We start from the raw sequence: 15,948 nt of genomic DNA on the forward strand, positions 1-15,948 counted from the left end.
TGCATTTTATGACTAAAGCATGAAACTTTCCGCATTTCATCTACATACCCCAAGGTTTGATTTCAGATATGGAACCACTTTGGTGGCTGACCTTTGGTGACCTTTAGGGGTCTTTGACCTCAGCGTTGCATTTTTCCACATTATTATCCATTGGTTCCAATGAGCAGGAAAAGTGGGTGTGGCTGTTTTTTTTTACCACCAAGGAGTGTTTTGGGTGTAAAACTTCAACTCAGAATCATGAAAAACCCCTAGTTTGACCCCTCACAAGATACTTGAGGCCAAATTTAACATTTTGGAATTTTCGAAGAATCTGGTTACGGGTACCCCAACTTTGAGTAGGTTTTTAGGGGGTTTCCCACTGGAGTTGAATTTCAACAATTTATTATATCAAGACTCAAGACTCAAGACTACTTTATTAATCCCTTAAAGGGCAATTCCATTTGGTGGCTCGCACACCATGATATTACACACCTTCCTAAACACAATGGTGAAGAAATGTCTTGGTAGTGATTTACTTCCCAGATTTTCATATGTCTCCATTGGAGAATAATGTGGAAAAATGCAAAGACCCCTAAAGGTCACCAAAGGTCAGCCACCAAAGTGGTTCCACGTCTGAAATCAAACCTTGGGGTATGGAGATGAAATAAATCATAAAATGCACAATTCCTTCCATATATGAGCTTATCTGCCCCACTATGGGACCAAAGGTCAAGGGTGTAGTAGTAGGGGTAATTGTTGGGGACATGAATGTCTGCATGAATGTCTGGACAGTCGATTGATTGATTAAATTGATTAGAAATGAGACGTAGAATAGAAGTGCATTTTTAAAAAAAAAATCAATATCCATGTTGTGTGTTCATCAGGACTAAAGAAGGCGGAGCGGTGAAACTTTGGGACCAGGAGATGAAGCGATGCCGAGCGTTTCAGCTGGAGACGGGTCAACCGGTGGAGAACGTCCGCTCTGTCTGCAGAGGGAAGGTCTGGGACATGACATCATTAGTTTAGTTTAGTTTAGTTTAGTTTAGTTTAGTTTAGCTTAGTTTAGTTTAGTTTAGTTTAGTTTAGTTTAGTTTAGTTTATTAGTTTAATAAGGGACAACGTGCAATCACATTAATCATTTGCAGGAAAAAATGAAAAGATGGTTGCACCAGATTTAGCTCCCAGCTAATTTCCATCTGTAGTCCCTACACACAGGCCCGCCGATAGGGGGGGACAAACGGGTCTGCTGTCCCGGGCCCAGGAAAGAGGGGGGGCCCACAACTGGGCCCTCATTAAATTGTGGACTTTTTTTATTATTATTATTGTCAAATTAGTCCTATGTGGAAAAAGATATGTTTAATACATTTAAGTCTTTCTTATTTGTTTTCTTCCTAATTTTCCTTTAAAATAGTGGTGGTCAAGAACCCCCACCCCCCACCCCAAACACAAAAATGGTTTGGCCCGTGATCGAATTTGTTATTGACGTTATTATTAGTTCAGAAGGCCTACACTCAAAATGTCTGGTCAGTACAAGTCCGGTGCCCAGAAAAGAAAAGAAAAGAGAAAAAGAGAAGAGGAAAACAAAGGGTTGAGAAATGCTCTAAACAAATATTTAAAAAAATGTAGTGACGGTGAAGCTGGGACAAGTAAAATAGAGCAAGGTAAGTAGTGCGGCCAACCTGGTAACGTAACATAACTGACGAACGTTATATTAGCCTAGCTTGTGCAAAAGCCTGACAAAACATGTTATCTTTGACAGAAACAGAGAGGAGGGAGGTCAAGCAGCAGTCAGGTGTCAGGAGTCAGGCTACGGATGAGGAGAGAGAGAGGGTGTGTCAGTGTAACGATGGAGCGGAGCGGCAGAGTGAGGCTACAGGTGACAGAGAAGAGAGAGGGTGTGTGTGTCAGTGTCATGGTGGAGTGGAGCGGCAGGCTAACTTTACCGGCGGTGACAGAGAAGAGAGAGAGGGGGTGTGTCACGGTGGTGAAGCGGAGCGGCGGAGTGAGGCTACAGGTGACAGAGCAGGAGGAGAGGAAGGAAAGGAGCCGGAGGAAAGGAGGCGAGATGGAGAGGGGGGCGGGGCCCATCTAACATTATCTTGTCCCGGGCCCAGCCAAGACTGTCAGCTGGCCTGCCTACACATAACATAAAAGTAATAAAATACACATAATTACACAGACCACAAGCTACTATACGAAGGTGAGGCATAAAAAGACACAATTAGACAATAGACAACACATTAGACAATACCGAAACAGGTATGAGGTAGGCAAAGTGCAAAGTGCTCATAGCAGCATGATTATTCAAAGTATTGATAATAATAAATAAATATGGTAATAGTGAAAATAAAACATAAGAGTTGCAACAGTGGCAGACGTAATACCAACGATGTTAATTCTCAGTTACAAAAAATAAAAAATGAGCAGCTATGGTAATGTGACAGGTGTATCTATGGATATCAAATGAATAACAGAGACAAGAAGTGCTAACGACAAAGATGGCACCACACATCAGGCACCAATCACTGAACACCACAGACCAACACAACAGAGATGTTTCCACTGTTGAGACAGACTTTTAGCCTGACCAGCCAGACTATATCTATATCTATACTAGATTTCTAGGCTAACAGACTTTAGGAATGTGTCTGAACCAGTTTTTACTGTGAGACCTTGTCTGATCTTTGATCTTTGACTGGAACTGAAGCGTCTCTCCTCATGGTCCAGGGTAAAATCCTGGTGGGAACCAAAGACGGAGAGATCATAGAAGTGGGAGAGAAGAACGCCGCCTCCAACACCATGATCAACGGACACACTCAGGGGGGGATCTGGGGTCTGGCCACTCATCCTTTCAAAGACGTCTTCATCTCCGCCAGCGACGACGGGACCATCCGCATCTGGGACCTGGCTGATAAGGTGAGGAGGCTCAGGACTAGACGGGTTCACCGTTTAGACCAGCGTTACTCATTGCGCGGCTTAAAGGGATAGTTCACCCTAGAATGATATTTCGCTCATTATCTACTCACCCTCATGTTGACTAAGGGCTGGAAGAAGTTTCAGATTCCTCCGTCCCTTCTCTGAGTTACAGGGGGTCTTGGCATAGCAGTGCATGTCCATATAACGGTTGTAAAGGGACACCGGAGCTCTTCGTAAAAAAACACACACAAAAAAACATCCAAATACCTCCATGCTGCTCGTATGTAATGTCCGTCTTGTGCTGAAGCCCTAAATTGCGTAATTGTCCCGAAAAAAATTAAATAAGTCTATATTTTAAGCTTGTTTGTAGCGGAAGTTTCTCGAAGCTCCTCTTTCTGGTCCGTCCAAATCTCGCGTGATTCGCAGTAACCGCACTGACGCCGGCGCAAATCACGCGAGATTTGCGCCGGACCAGGAAGAGGAGCTTCGAGAAGCTTCCGCTACAAACAAGCTTAAAATATAGACTTATTTAATTTTTTTCGGGACAATTACGCAATTTGGGGCTTCAGCACAAGACGGACATTACATACGAGCAGCATGGAGGTATTTGGATGTTTTTTTGTGTGTGTTTTTTTACGAAGAGCTCCGGTGTCCCTTTACAACCGTTATATGGACATGCACTGCTATGCCGAGACGCCCTGTAACTCAGAGAAGGGACGGTGGACTCTGAAACTTCTTCCAGCCCTTAGTCCACATGAGGGTGAGTAGATAATGAGCGAAATATCATTCTAGGGTGAACTATCCCTTTAACGGGCCACATGCGGCTCGTTAAGCTATAATTGGTGGCTCGCATGGTAGCTTCCTATGTGGTAACACAGCCAATCATTTTTTTCAAATGTGCTACATAAACATACAACACTGCACTACAAAAACGCAAACATCCAAATTATACTTCTCCCTTCACCCAAATAATGAAGGTGAAAGGAAGTATTTTAAGCCTTAATGGTGATCCCTAAAGGGGGCATTGTCAAACCTGGCAACGCAGCCCGCAGCGCTTGTTTGCAGGCAGGCCACATTAGCTCCGCTAGCCAGCGTGATGGACCGTTTTTAACAAGAAAAGGGACAGAAACCAGCTCAAAAACCAGACACACAGTGGTGTAACGAATAGTGGAGTGGGTGAGGAAAATGAGTCTGAGGAAGCAGCAAACAAAAACCAGCACGAAGACACTAGAGAGGGGACGAGCAGGCAAACGGCAGGTGTACCCAGTAAGAAACGAAAAATAGGAAGCAGAAGAAGAGCACAGAAAATTTCAGGACAAGTGGACAGACAAATTTGTATTTGTTCTGCATGAACCCTCTGTTTTTAATATGCAACAAACCCTCACTGTGATTGCAACAACAAACTAGCCTACATTAAGAAAGTCAAGGACATGCATGGCCAGTTTCTGCTCATCCCAGTATTAAAGCAGATATCATCGGCACGGCCGTTTCGGCTAATGCTGCGTTCAAGGCAGGCTTTTGAAACCGTAAGTTACAGCTTCAAGTCACAACTACGACTTGGTAGCGTTCCAGGTAACCCGTAGCTCGTGTTTTTACCGTCCTGTTGTCTGTGAAAGTTCCCTATAACGGCCACTCGTAACTTCCGACCTGTGAACTCGTACCAGATCGAACTGGTATGACTTCACAGGAAGGAAAAACACAAAGTACGAGTTTCCTTGAACGCACCATGAGTTAGCAGCCCCCGCCCTTGTCAGGCATCAATTGGTCCTCGTGCTACGTCACCACATTCACGCGCATCCCTTGGCTGCACACACAGCCCTTCATGCCGTTCTCTCCCCTCATTGGATAACACTTGTATCCCACAAGGAAAATTTTCTCCTCGGGTTACAGCAGAGCAGAGTGACGGAGAGACTCGTGTTTAGGCTGAAATACTTCATGTAAGTGATTGCTGACGGAAAATAGGACTATTTAGGACTTATATTAACAAAAACATTCCACTGATATCTGCTTTAAGGTAAATATGGTCTTAAATGAAAATGTATTGGCTGTGTTGTTTCTTTTTTGGTGGGATGTCCAATTTATATGTAGAAATGCACATTTGCAAAGGTGACATAGTATGTTGTCGCAAAAGTGGCTCATCCCCTTGATTTTGCACTGCCAATGTGGCTCTTGTGAAAAAAATAGTGAGGATCACTGGTTTAGAGGTTAGGATCCAGATTACTTCCTGTGCCTTCAACTCAACTGTCTGCTCTGTCTTGTCTCTGTGGTAGAAACTCCTGAACAAGGTGAGTCTGGGCCACCCGGCCAAGTGCACCTCCTACAGTCCCAACGGAGAGATGGTCTCCATCGGCATGGAGAACGGAGAGTTCATCGTCCTGCTGGTCAACTCTCTGACCGTCTGGGGCAAGAAGAGGGACCGCAGCGTGGCCATCCAGGACATCAGGTACCACATCCACCGCTGACATCTGTCACTTTTTACAGGGTATCTGGGTATTGAAACAAGTAGAAAAATCTGCCAGTGAAAGCAAGTTTTTCTTTACAAGCACAAAAAACTTGCTTTCACTGGCAGATTTTTCTACTTGTTTCAAGTGAAAATTTGTTTGAAACAAGTGAAAATGATCTAAAAACAAGTTCATTTTTAGGTGATGAGTCTTATTATAAGTGGAAAGAGATTAGTTTTGACTAGAAATGAGACATTTTGACAAGAAATAAGACAAATATTCTTGGAAAGATGTAGAGAGTTTTGCAGTGTAGCTACTGTATAAACTAGTGGTGAAGTCAAACACACACACTGCAAAAACTCAAAATCTTACCAAGAATATTTGTCTTATTTCTAGTCAAAATGTAATTCCTAATTTCAAAACAAATCTCATTCTACTTAAAATAAGACTCATCACATTTAAAAAGCAGCTTGTTTTTAGACACTTTACTTCTTTCAAGCTGATTTTCACTTGAAATAAGTAGAAAAATCTGATAGTGGAGCAAGTTTTCCTTTGCAAGCACAAAAAACTTGTTTTTACTGGCAGATTTTTCTACTTATTTCAAGTGAAAATTAGTTTGAAACAAGTGAAAATGATCTAAAAACAAGTTAATTTGTAGGTGATGAGTCTTATTTTAAGTGGAAAGAGATTAGTTTTGACTAGAAATGAGACATTTTGACTAGAAATAAGACAAATATTCTTGGAAAGATGTAGAGTTTTTGCAGTGTAATAATCCCCGTCCTTTTCCTCGTGGTTTCCTCCAGGTTCAGTCCAGACAACCGGTTCTTGGCGGTGGGTTCGGTTGAAAGCGCGGTGGATTTCTACGACCTCTCTCTGGGACCGTCCCTCAACCGGATCGGCTACTGCAAGGACATCCCCGGCTTCGTCATCCAGATCGACTTCTCTGCCGACAGCAAACACATCCAGGTCCAGGACACCTCCATGCAGCTACATAGATATACAGTATATATACTGACTAGATGCTGCGTTCCTATACACGAATTCGGAGAACGTTTTGTGTATGCCGCCATCTTGCGGCGGCGCCATTGCTGCGGTGACATGTGTCAGTCATAGTAAACTGATTCTCTATGACAGCATCATAAATAGGCTGCATTTGTGATGTTTAGTGCCCCCCAGTAACTGATTAAGGTATCTTACATGAATACCAATATTCATTTAGTAATTAATCATTTGTTTGAGCGATTAGCAGGAAAGATTAGAGTAACAGGGAGATAAGAGACTGTATCATAAACGATATAACATACCGGTACGTTATGCGTGCTGACGTTAGCAAGCCAGCAGCGGGATATTTAATCATGTGGACAGGCTACATGAATAAGATTATAAAAACAACAACAACTTTTGCTTTGTTTTAGATATTCAAGAATATTTTATTGACCAGCTGGCCTCCGATGATCAGAAAAAACGTCAATTACAGGTCTCTGATTTATGGTCAAAATGACCTGAGCTCCGGATGGGTCGGACATATTTTACACCGGCTTTTAGACGACCATGATCACATCATATTGAAGGGATCAGTGAGACATTCACAGACTGTCCACACGATGTGAAGGTAACGGTGAGAAGGGAGGGTAGCCAGGTTGTACAGGTCAGCTGTGACTGCGTCGCTGGCGGCTGCTGCTGCTGCTGCTGCTGCTGACACGCTGTACGTAACGTTACGGTCTAAACACAGACACTCCTCCTGAAGTAAGGGGCTGTGTTTTGCTGATATTAGAGCAGTCGAGGGCGGCACATGTCCTCCCAGCCTTCCTGGACATGTTCGCAGAAGAGAAAGGGAAGAGAAAAGGTCCACTTGCATTCAAATGCCCGCTTCGCGCACAGAGCCAACAGCTGCCTGACTGTGAGTTGTCACCGCAGTAATGGCGGCCGTTCGATTTCCGGTGACGTCGCCGAATCAGTGTATAGGCAGCTCTACTGAGTGGAATACGTCAACGCGGCGGCCATCTTGGTCAGGGGGAAGCCGTGTCTACTTCCTGCACTAGTCAACAGAGGCAGACGTCTATCAACCGTTAACATCACCACAACTCACTGAATATTCAACCCGTTTTCTTTTTTTTTTTTTTTTTTACTTTGTTTTTATTAAGTCATTCAATTTACAATATAATGGAGAAAAAGAAAAAAGGAATAAGAAAGAAGAACAAGGAAGAAAGTGCACAGACGGAAAAATGTACGCAAATATATCGTTACACAGGGAAGGATATAACATTATGTATATACGTACGGTCCAGGGTTTAGAGTTACTTCAATCATCTTTGTTCTGTTTATCCACAGTCTACTCTTCTTGTCAGAACAGGACTAAACCATTCACACACTAGTGTACAACAAGACTGAGAGAGCACATCAAATAGGACAGTAGAGGGCACTGTACTCAAGCAAAAAAAACAAAAAACAAGTAAATACATAGAAAAATAAAAAGATAAAACAGAGGACAAGTTGTGATAGTGTCGCTTATTCAGGATGAGCTGTCCATTTCCTCCATAATACAGTGAATTTGTCCATGTTCAAGTTCAAGGAAAAAGTCAGTTTTTCCATGTTATATATTTGTTTTACAATTGCAGTCCACTCTTCTTTAGATGGAGACTCTTTCGATAGCCATCTTCTCGTAGTAGCTTTTTTACCGGAGACCAACATTATTTTAATCAAATAATTATGAGTAACACTGATTGTGGGGGAAATATTACCAAGATAAATTGTACAAAAATCATATTTAATCTCAAAGCCCAATATTGAATTAATTTTCACCACTACATCCCGCCAGAAAGAATGTGTAATCGGACAGTCCCAGAAGACATGGAAATGGTCCGCCTGTGCGTTTCCACACTATTTATATATATTAGCCTATATATATATTTTTTTTATGTATTAACCATACACTTTCATATTTAGACACACACCCACATGCATAAATACACTGAAACATGTTGTACAGGGTCTGACTGGTCTGACTGCTGGTCAGACGTTTATATGTCTATGGTCAGAAACCCCTGACCAAGATGGCCGCCGTGTTGACGTACGCTGAGAAGCAGAAGGCGTCATCTAGTCAGTATATATATCTGTGCATGCTCTTCTGCTCAGTGTGGTGCTGTGACCTCTGACCTCCTCCTCTGTCCCTGTCCAGGTGTCCACCAGCAGCTACACCCGGCAGATCCACGAGGTTCCCTCAGGGAAAATCCTGACGGAGCAGCTGCTCATAGAGAGGATCACCTGGGCCAGCTGGACCAGGTGAGAGAAGCCGGGTGGACTGAAGAGAGACAGCGATGAGCCAATCACAGAGCGCATAGCTAGCCCATACACTGGGACATTCTCTGCTTCCACGTCCATTGAAATGCATTGCAGTTAGTCAGTTTTCATTGGTTTTTATATGTTTTTTCTTGACATTTTAAGTTTAAATGGTCAAACGGTGTTCATGGGGTACATGCAACTCTGACACTAGGTATCCTGAGAGGCCACGGGGGGATTTTTTTACCTTTTCCCAAACCACATCTCAACCCAGAGAAGTGTCTGCTCTGGATAAAGTTATGCAGTAGACCACAACACCAACTAAACCTGGATAAACTTAACAAGGATGTCTACATCTGTTCTAAGTTAAGTCAACAACGTATTTGAGGCAACATATTGTCAGAGATGTTTAGATGTTAGCCAGTATCACAACTAAGCATAAAGTCCGCTAGCTTAATGCTAACGTAGAATGCAAAACTCCATAGACAGGCTAACAGAAGTTAGCCCGTCGCTATCGACAGCCATAGCAGTAAAGCTAAGTGAAGTTTTGGTGACTTCCAGATGATATTTAATCTTTCTGTCTCCAAAAATCATCAATTGCCTCCTGTGAAATGTCTCCTACTGTGACAGCTGTTGCCATAGCAACTGTCACCGAACGTTGACTGTTTGTCCGAGTGAGTGGAGGGGGCGGGGCTTAGCCAGAGGTCAAGTATACAACTGAGCTGAGAAAGATTCAAGATTCAAGAAGTTTATTGTCACACATATGTACAAGTACATACATTGTGAAAAGCTTGAGTTGGGTGGACGCTCCACAAATAAATAAATTACGATACTAAAACCTAAAATCTAAAAAGTTTAAAAGGATTAAAGGGAAGTTAAAAAAAAAAACCAAAACAGCTTACGAGGCTACAGCCAGAGTCCATTGTCCGTTTGGATTTATTGTTGGGTTGGTTTGTTTAATAATCTGGTGGCTTGGGGGGAAAAAAAAGTGTTTTTCAGCTGCCTGCTTGTGCTTAAAGTTAAAGGTCCAGTCTGTAAAATGGAGGGAAAACTGTGACATCCAGCGTTCTGATTGGTTTATTTATGAACGTGAAACTCTTGAAACGTGCTCTCTGGTTGGCTGGATTTTCACCTTCAGGTTGCCGTACAAACATGGCGACGCTCTCTAAAGCAAGCTATACTGTGTGTGTACATATATATATATATATATATATATATATATGTATATGTAGATATAAAAGAAGAATTATAAGGCTACGGAAACCAAACAGGTTTTATTCTATAGTGATTATACACTGATACTAATATATTCATGGGGAGTAGATTCAGATTTAAACAATAAACCTTGTTAATTATTACACACTGGACTTTTAAAGGAGCTATGTGTAGCCTACGTTGTGCTAACGCTACATTAGCATTAGCATTGACAGATGTTTTGTGTCGTGTGTTTTCCAGCTTCCTGGGAGATACAGAGGGGATTGTTGATATATCATTCACAGCCTCATTTATACAACTTTTTATTACTAAAAACATGGAGACATTAGATGTTTTAGGGCTGGTGACAGTATTTTCTCATTTACAGAGTGATAAAAAGAGATATCCACAATCCTCCTCTGGAAAAACTAAAGACTCTAATATGTCAACAAAATAAAACAAAGCAGCTTTATCCATTGTTCAGGTTTCTGTTCTGGAAATGTATGCAAAATAGTCCATATTTCATTAGATATTGTCTAAATTACATATTTAAACATAAAATTGGACAAAACTTGTAATACAAAAAATATTTGTCTTAATGTGAGTGATAAACTTGGGAAGTTTCATGGTGAAATGTGTTAGTTAAAATTTTTACCCTATTCACCTGTAGTTAATCACTTACACTGCAAAAACTCAATTATTACACACTGGACCTTTAAAGGAGCTATGTGTAGCCTACGTTGTGCTAACGCTACATTAGCATTAGCATTGACAGATGTTTTGTGTCGTGTGTCTTCCAGTTTCCTAGGAGACGAGGTTCTGGGCGTGTGGCCCCGGAACGCCGAGAAGGCCGACGTGAACTGTGCCTGTGTGTCTCACGCCGGCGTCAACATGGCGACGGGCGACGACTTCGGCCTCATCAAACTCTTCGACTTCCCCTGCACAGACAAGTTTGTAAGTGACATCATCGCCTCTCTGACTCCTCCCCCCTTCTTTCCTTCCTTCTTTCCCTTCTCCCTTCCTTTTTCTTCCTCCCTTGAACGAATCTGTTCCCTCCTTCCATCTTTCTTTCCTTTCTTTTTCCCTTCCTTCTTTCCCACAATCCTTTTTCCCTTCCTTCATTCGTTCCCTTCGTCCTTCCTTCTTTCCTTCTTTCCCTTCATCCCTCCTTCCTTCTTTCCTTCCTTCCTTCCTTCCCTCTTTCTTTCCTTCCTTCCTTCCCTTTGTCCTTCCTTCCTTCTTTCTTTTCTTCCTTCCTTCCCTTCATCCTTCCTTCCTTCCTTCTTTCTTTCCTTCCTTTCCCCTTCCTCTTTCCTCCCATCTTTCCCTTCGTCCTTCCTTCCTTACCTCTTTCTTTCCTTCCTTCCTTCTTTTCTTCCTTCCTTCCCTTCATCCTTCTTTCCTCCCATCTTTCCCTTCGTCCTTCCTTCCTTCCTTCCTTCTTTCCCTTCATCCTTCCTTCCTTCCTCCCCTCTTTCTTTCCTTCCTTCCTTCCCTTTGTCCTTCCTTCCTTCTTTCTTTTCTTCCTTCCTTCCCTTCGTCCTTCCTTCCTTCTTTCCCTTCATCCTTCCTTCCTTCCTTCCCTCTTTCTTTCCTTCCTTCCTTCCCTTTGTCCTTCCTTCTTTCTTTTCTTCCTTCCTTCCCTTCGTCCTTCCTTCCTTCCTCCCATCTTTCCCTTTGTCCTTCCTTCCTTACCTCTTTCTTTCCTTCCTTCCTTCCTTCCTTCCTTCCTTCTTTTCTTCCTTCCTTCCCTTCATCCTTCTTTCCTCCCATCTTTCCCTTCGTCCTTCCTTCCTTCTTTCTCTCCTTCCTTCCCTTCGTCCTTCCTTCCTTCTTTCTTTTCTTCCTTCCTTCTCTTTGTCCTTCCTTCCTTCCTTCCCTTCGTCCTTCCTTCCTTCTTTCCTCCCTTCTTTCCCTTCTCCCTTCCTTTTTCTTCCTCCCTTGAACAAATATGTTCCCTCCTTCCTTCCTTCCTTCCTTCCTTCCTTTTTTCCCTTCGTCCTTCCTTCCTTCCTTCCTTTCCCCTTCCTCTTTCCTCCCATCTTTCCCTTTGTCCTTCCTTCCTTCCTTCCTTCCTTCCTTCCTTCCTTCCTTCCTTCCCTCTTTCTTTCCTTCCTTCTTTCCCTTCGTCCTTCCTTCCTTCTTTCTCTCCTTCCTTCCTTCCTTCCTTCCTTCCCTCTTTCTGTTTTGTATTAGTTTGTAAGTGAGCGTTGTGATGACGCTGCGGTGACATCATGGCTGCAGTGACATCACGGCTGCAGTGACATCACCACCTCTCTAACCCCCCCTCCCCCCCCCCTCCTCCTCTTCGTCTCTTCCAGGCGAAACACAAGCGCTACTTCGGCCACTCTGCACACGTCACCAACATCCGCTTCTCCTGCGACGACAAGTTCGTCATCAGCGCCGGAGGCAGCGACTGCAGGTGAGAGACCACACCAGCTGGTTTAAAGGTGCAGTCTGGATAAAAATCATCCAGAGTTTGAAGTTTGAAGTTTTTTCTATTCACGTAATCCGTCTTAGTTTTATCCCAGTTGTTCAAAGCAAAGTAGGACTGGATCAGTCTGATCCAGATCTAAAACTGTTCTAGATTACCAGACCTAGATAATGAGTCTCTAGGGACTGTGCATCACAATTACCACGTTTACATGATGTTTTTTTAATTCGGAATTAATTATTCTGAATTAAATAGTTCAGAATTAAAATATTCTCCTTCAAATGGATGAGATGGACAATATTTATGACTGAACAACAACAAAACAAAAAACTTGATTGAGGAAAAGAAAATGGAATATGGACAGATTGCTTTGAAAGTGACTCCCATGTGTTTTTTTTATGTGTTTTTTTTTTTACTTGTTTTAGTATTATTTTGATTGAGTTGTTTCACCTTTGTAAAGGAAAAATTCTCAATAAAAATTAAAGTGAAAAAAAAATATATATATTCTCCTTCGAGTTTACATGGAAATAATAATTCCGAATTGAGGTTTACATGGAAAACGCGTTAAATCGCCTTTATTTAATTATGTGGAAAATATAAATCAATGAATGTATGTATACACTACATTATGAATATTGTTTATTTGACCAGTTTGAATTTAATTTAAATCCCATGTTGTTCCTGAATCCTCCAAACTGCTGGGATCAGAATAATCCTGTTGTTCTGGATCAAAGTTTTCCAGATTCAACACAAACTGAGGGTTTGATCCAGATGAAAACCAGGACTGGATCACATGATCTGATCTAATCCGATCTCAGAATCAGTTTTTGGTTTTGAAACAACAACCCATTTTCAAGATTTGATCCAATCCATGATCCAAAATCCAAATCGGATTAAAAACCTTTTGAACAACTGGACCGATCGGGAAGAACGGATTCCTGACTCTTCATTAAAACTGTTTCTTCCTCTTTTCTTTTCTCCAGTTTATTTGTGTGGAAGTGTCAGTGAGTCGACCCGAGTCTCCTCTTCCTCTTCCTCCTCTTCCTCCTCCTCCTCTTCCTCCTCCTCTTCCTCTTCCTCCTCCTCTTCTTCCTCTCCTCCTTCTGTGATGCTGCACTCTCCCGACGCTCCACCCGGACCGTCGTCGTGGGAACAGGAAGTGAACTTCCGAGGCCACCGACCGACCGACCGACCGACTGACGCTTCTTTTCTTTTCTTCTTTCTACCTTCAGATGCTTTTATTGTGAAAGTGTGTTGAGCTTCCTGTGTGTTTGTGTGGTGGCGTGTTGCCGAGACGACGGGGACTCTTTGACCTTTGTTGACCTTTGACCTTTGACCTTTGACCCCGCCCACGGCTCCGTCCGTAGCTGTTTGACGTTTCTGTTTGTGCCTTTTTATCACAAACTCTTATCTGACCAAACGTTTGATACAACTTTATTTACAAAAGTGGTGCTAACAGACTCACAGCTACTGTCTATATAGGATGATGAAGATGAGGATGATGAGGATGATGAGGGTGGTGATGATGAAGATGATGATGAAGATCTTTGTTTGATCCCAGTTCATAAAAACAAAGACTTATAAAAAAAAAAAGATTCTACCTCAAAACAAAAAACAAAAAATGAAATAATGTTCAATAATATTTAAGGTAGAAAATCGATATTTAATAGAAGTGAGTTTTATTCAGTGACCAGTGTGTGTGTCTGTGTGTGTGTGTAAGTGTGTAAGTGTGTAAGTGTGTGTGTGAGTAAATTGTGAAACAACTGAAGCTGCATCTTTGTGTCTGGAGTTAAAGGGAATATGGATTATTATTGACTATTATTATTGATATTCTCAGAGAGTCCAAACTGTTTAGTTTAGTTTAGTTTTTTCTAAGTGGGCGTGGCCTCTGTAGATGATGATGAAGCTCTGAGCTCTGATTGGCTGGATGAGCTGAGCTGAGCGAGGCCCCCTGGTGGCCGACATATCAAACCGAGTCAAGTTTAAAATGTTTTACAGTGAAATGATGAAATTATTAAACGTGTTTAAAACTTCAACGTGTTGTTGTGTCTCACTCCTCCTGATCAATAAACTATATTAGTTTCAAATCAACACTCACCTGTTGTGTGTTTGTGTGTGTTTGTGTTTGTGTGAACTGCAGTTTGCACATTTCAATATTTTCTTCATGTTTCAGTTTCAGTTCTGATCAATAATCACATTAACATCGGTTTAGATATTAAATGTTACCTCATAATCTATTAACGTATTGTCTTTATCTCAAATTTACGAAGGAGTATTAGGGCCACATTTAGAAATTTAAAAAAAAACACAGACTTCGAGAATAAAGTCGTAAATTTCCAACGAGAATAAAGTCATAACATTACAAGAATAAAGTCCTACATTTCCTACGAGAATAAAGTCGTAAATTTACGAGAATAAAGTTGTACATTTCCTACGTGAATAAAGTCATAACATTACAAGAATAAAGTCCTACATTTCCTACGAGAATAAAGTCGTAAATTTACGAGAATAAAGTTGTACATTTCCTACGTGAATAAAGTCATAACATTACAAGGATAAAGTCCTACATTTCCTACGAGAATAAAGTCGTAAATTTACAAGAATAAAGTCGAAAATTTACGAGAATAAAGTCGTACATTTCCTACGAGAATAAAGTTGTAAATTTACGAGAATAAAGTCGTACATTTCCTACGAGAATAAAGTCTTAACATTACGAGAATAAAGTCATAAATTTACGAGAATAAAGTCGTACATTTCCTACGAGAATAAAGTCTTAACATTACGAGAATAAAGTCTTAAATTTACGAGAATAAAGTCGTACATTTCCTACGAGAAAAAGTCGTAAATTTACGAGAATAAAGTTGTACATTTCCTACGAGAAAAAGTCGTAAATTTACGAGAATAAAGTTGTACATTTCCTACGAGAAAAAGTCATAAATTTACAAGAATAAAGTCGTACATTTCCTACGAGAATAAAGTCGTAAATTTACAAGAATTAAGTCGTACATTTACGAGAATAAAGTCGTACATTTCCTACGAGAATTAAGTTGTACATTTACGAGAATAAAGTCGTACATTTCCTATGAGAAAAAAGTCATAACATTACGAGAATAATTATAATTGATTATTGCTATTCTCAGAGAGTCCAAACTGTTCTTTTGTTTAGTTTAGTTTAGTTTTTTCTAAGTGGGCGTGGCCTCTGTAGATGATGATGAAGCTCTGAGCTCTGATTGGCTGGATGAGCTGAGCTGAGCGAGGCCCCCTGGTGGCCGACATATCAAACTGAGTCAAGTTTAAAAATGTTTTACAGTGAAATGATGAAATTATTAAACGTGTTTAAAACTTCAACGTGTTGTTGTGTCTCACTCCTCCTGATCAATAAACTATATTAGTTTCAAATCAACACTCACCTGTTGTGTGTTTGTGTTTGTGTGAAGTGTAGTTTGCACATTTCAATATTTTCTTCATGTTTCAGTTTCAGGTCTGATCAATAATCACATTAACATCAGTTCAGATATTAAATGTTACCTCGTAATCTATTAACGTTTTGTCTTTATCTATAATAAGCTCTGAGCTCTGATTGGCTGGATGAGCTGAGCTGAGCGAGGCCCCTGGTGGCCGACATATCAAACTGAGTCAAGTTTAAAATGTTTTACAGTGAAATGATGAAATTATTAAACGTGTTTAAAACTTCAACCTGTTGTT

The 15,948-nt window shown here is 41.2% G+C and overlaps 1 protein-coding gene across 2 annotated transcripts in view; it reads left to right on the forward strand.

Moving 5' to 3' along the window:
* The window catches only part of LOC146992623 (echinoderm microtubule-associated protein-like 6), a 78,461-nt gene extending 65,145 nt beyond the window's left edge, over positions 1–13,316 (forward strand). For both annotated transcript variants that reach the window (XM_085787753.1, XM_085787761.1), the window contains 8 exons: positions 864–978; positions 2,707–2,895; positions 5,166–5,338; positions 6,140–6,302; positions 8,515–8,618; positions 10,610–10,763; positions 12,131–12,231; positions 13,227–13,316. In XM_085787753.1, coding sequence (XP_085643879.1) covers positions 864–978; positions 2,707–2,895; positions 5,166–5,338; positions 6,140–6,302; positions 8,515–8,618; positions 10,610–10,763; positions 12,131–12,231; positions 13,227–13,251 — 1,024 coding nt within the window. In that variant the 3' untranslated portion in view covers positions 13,252–13,316. The remainder of the gene's footprint in view (positions 1–863; positions 979–2,706; positions 2,896–5,165; positions 5,339–6,139; positions 6,303–8,514; positions 8,619–10,609; positions 10,764–12,130; positions 12,232–13,226) is intronic.
* The last annotated feature ends 2,632 nt before the right edge of the window (positions 13,317–15,948 follow it).

This window comes from Trachurus japonicus, chromosome 1, assembly GCF_045865225.1.
Source record: "Trachurus japonicus isolate A0001 chromosome 1, Traja_1.0".
Classification (NCBI taxonomy): domain Eukaryota; kingdom Metazoa; phylum Chordata; class Actinopteri; order Carangiformes; family Carangidae; genus Trachurus; species Trachurus japonicus.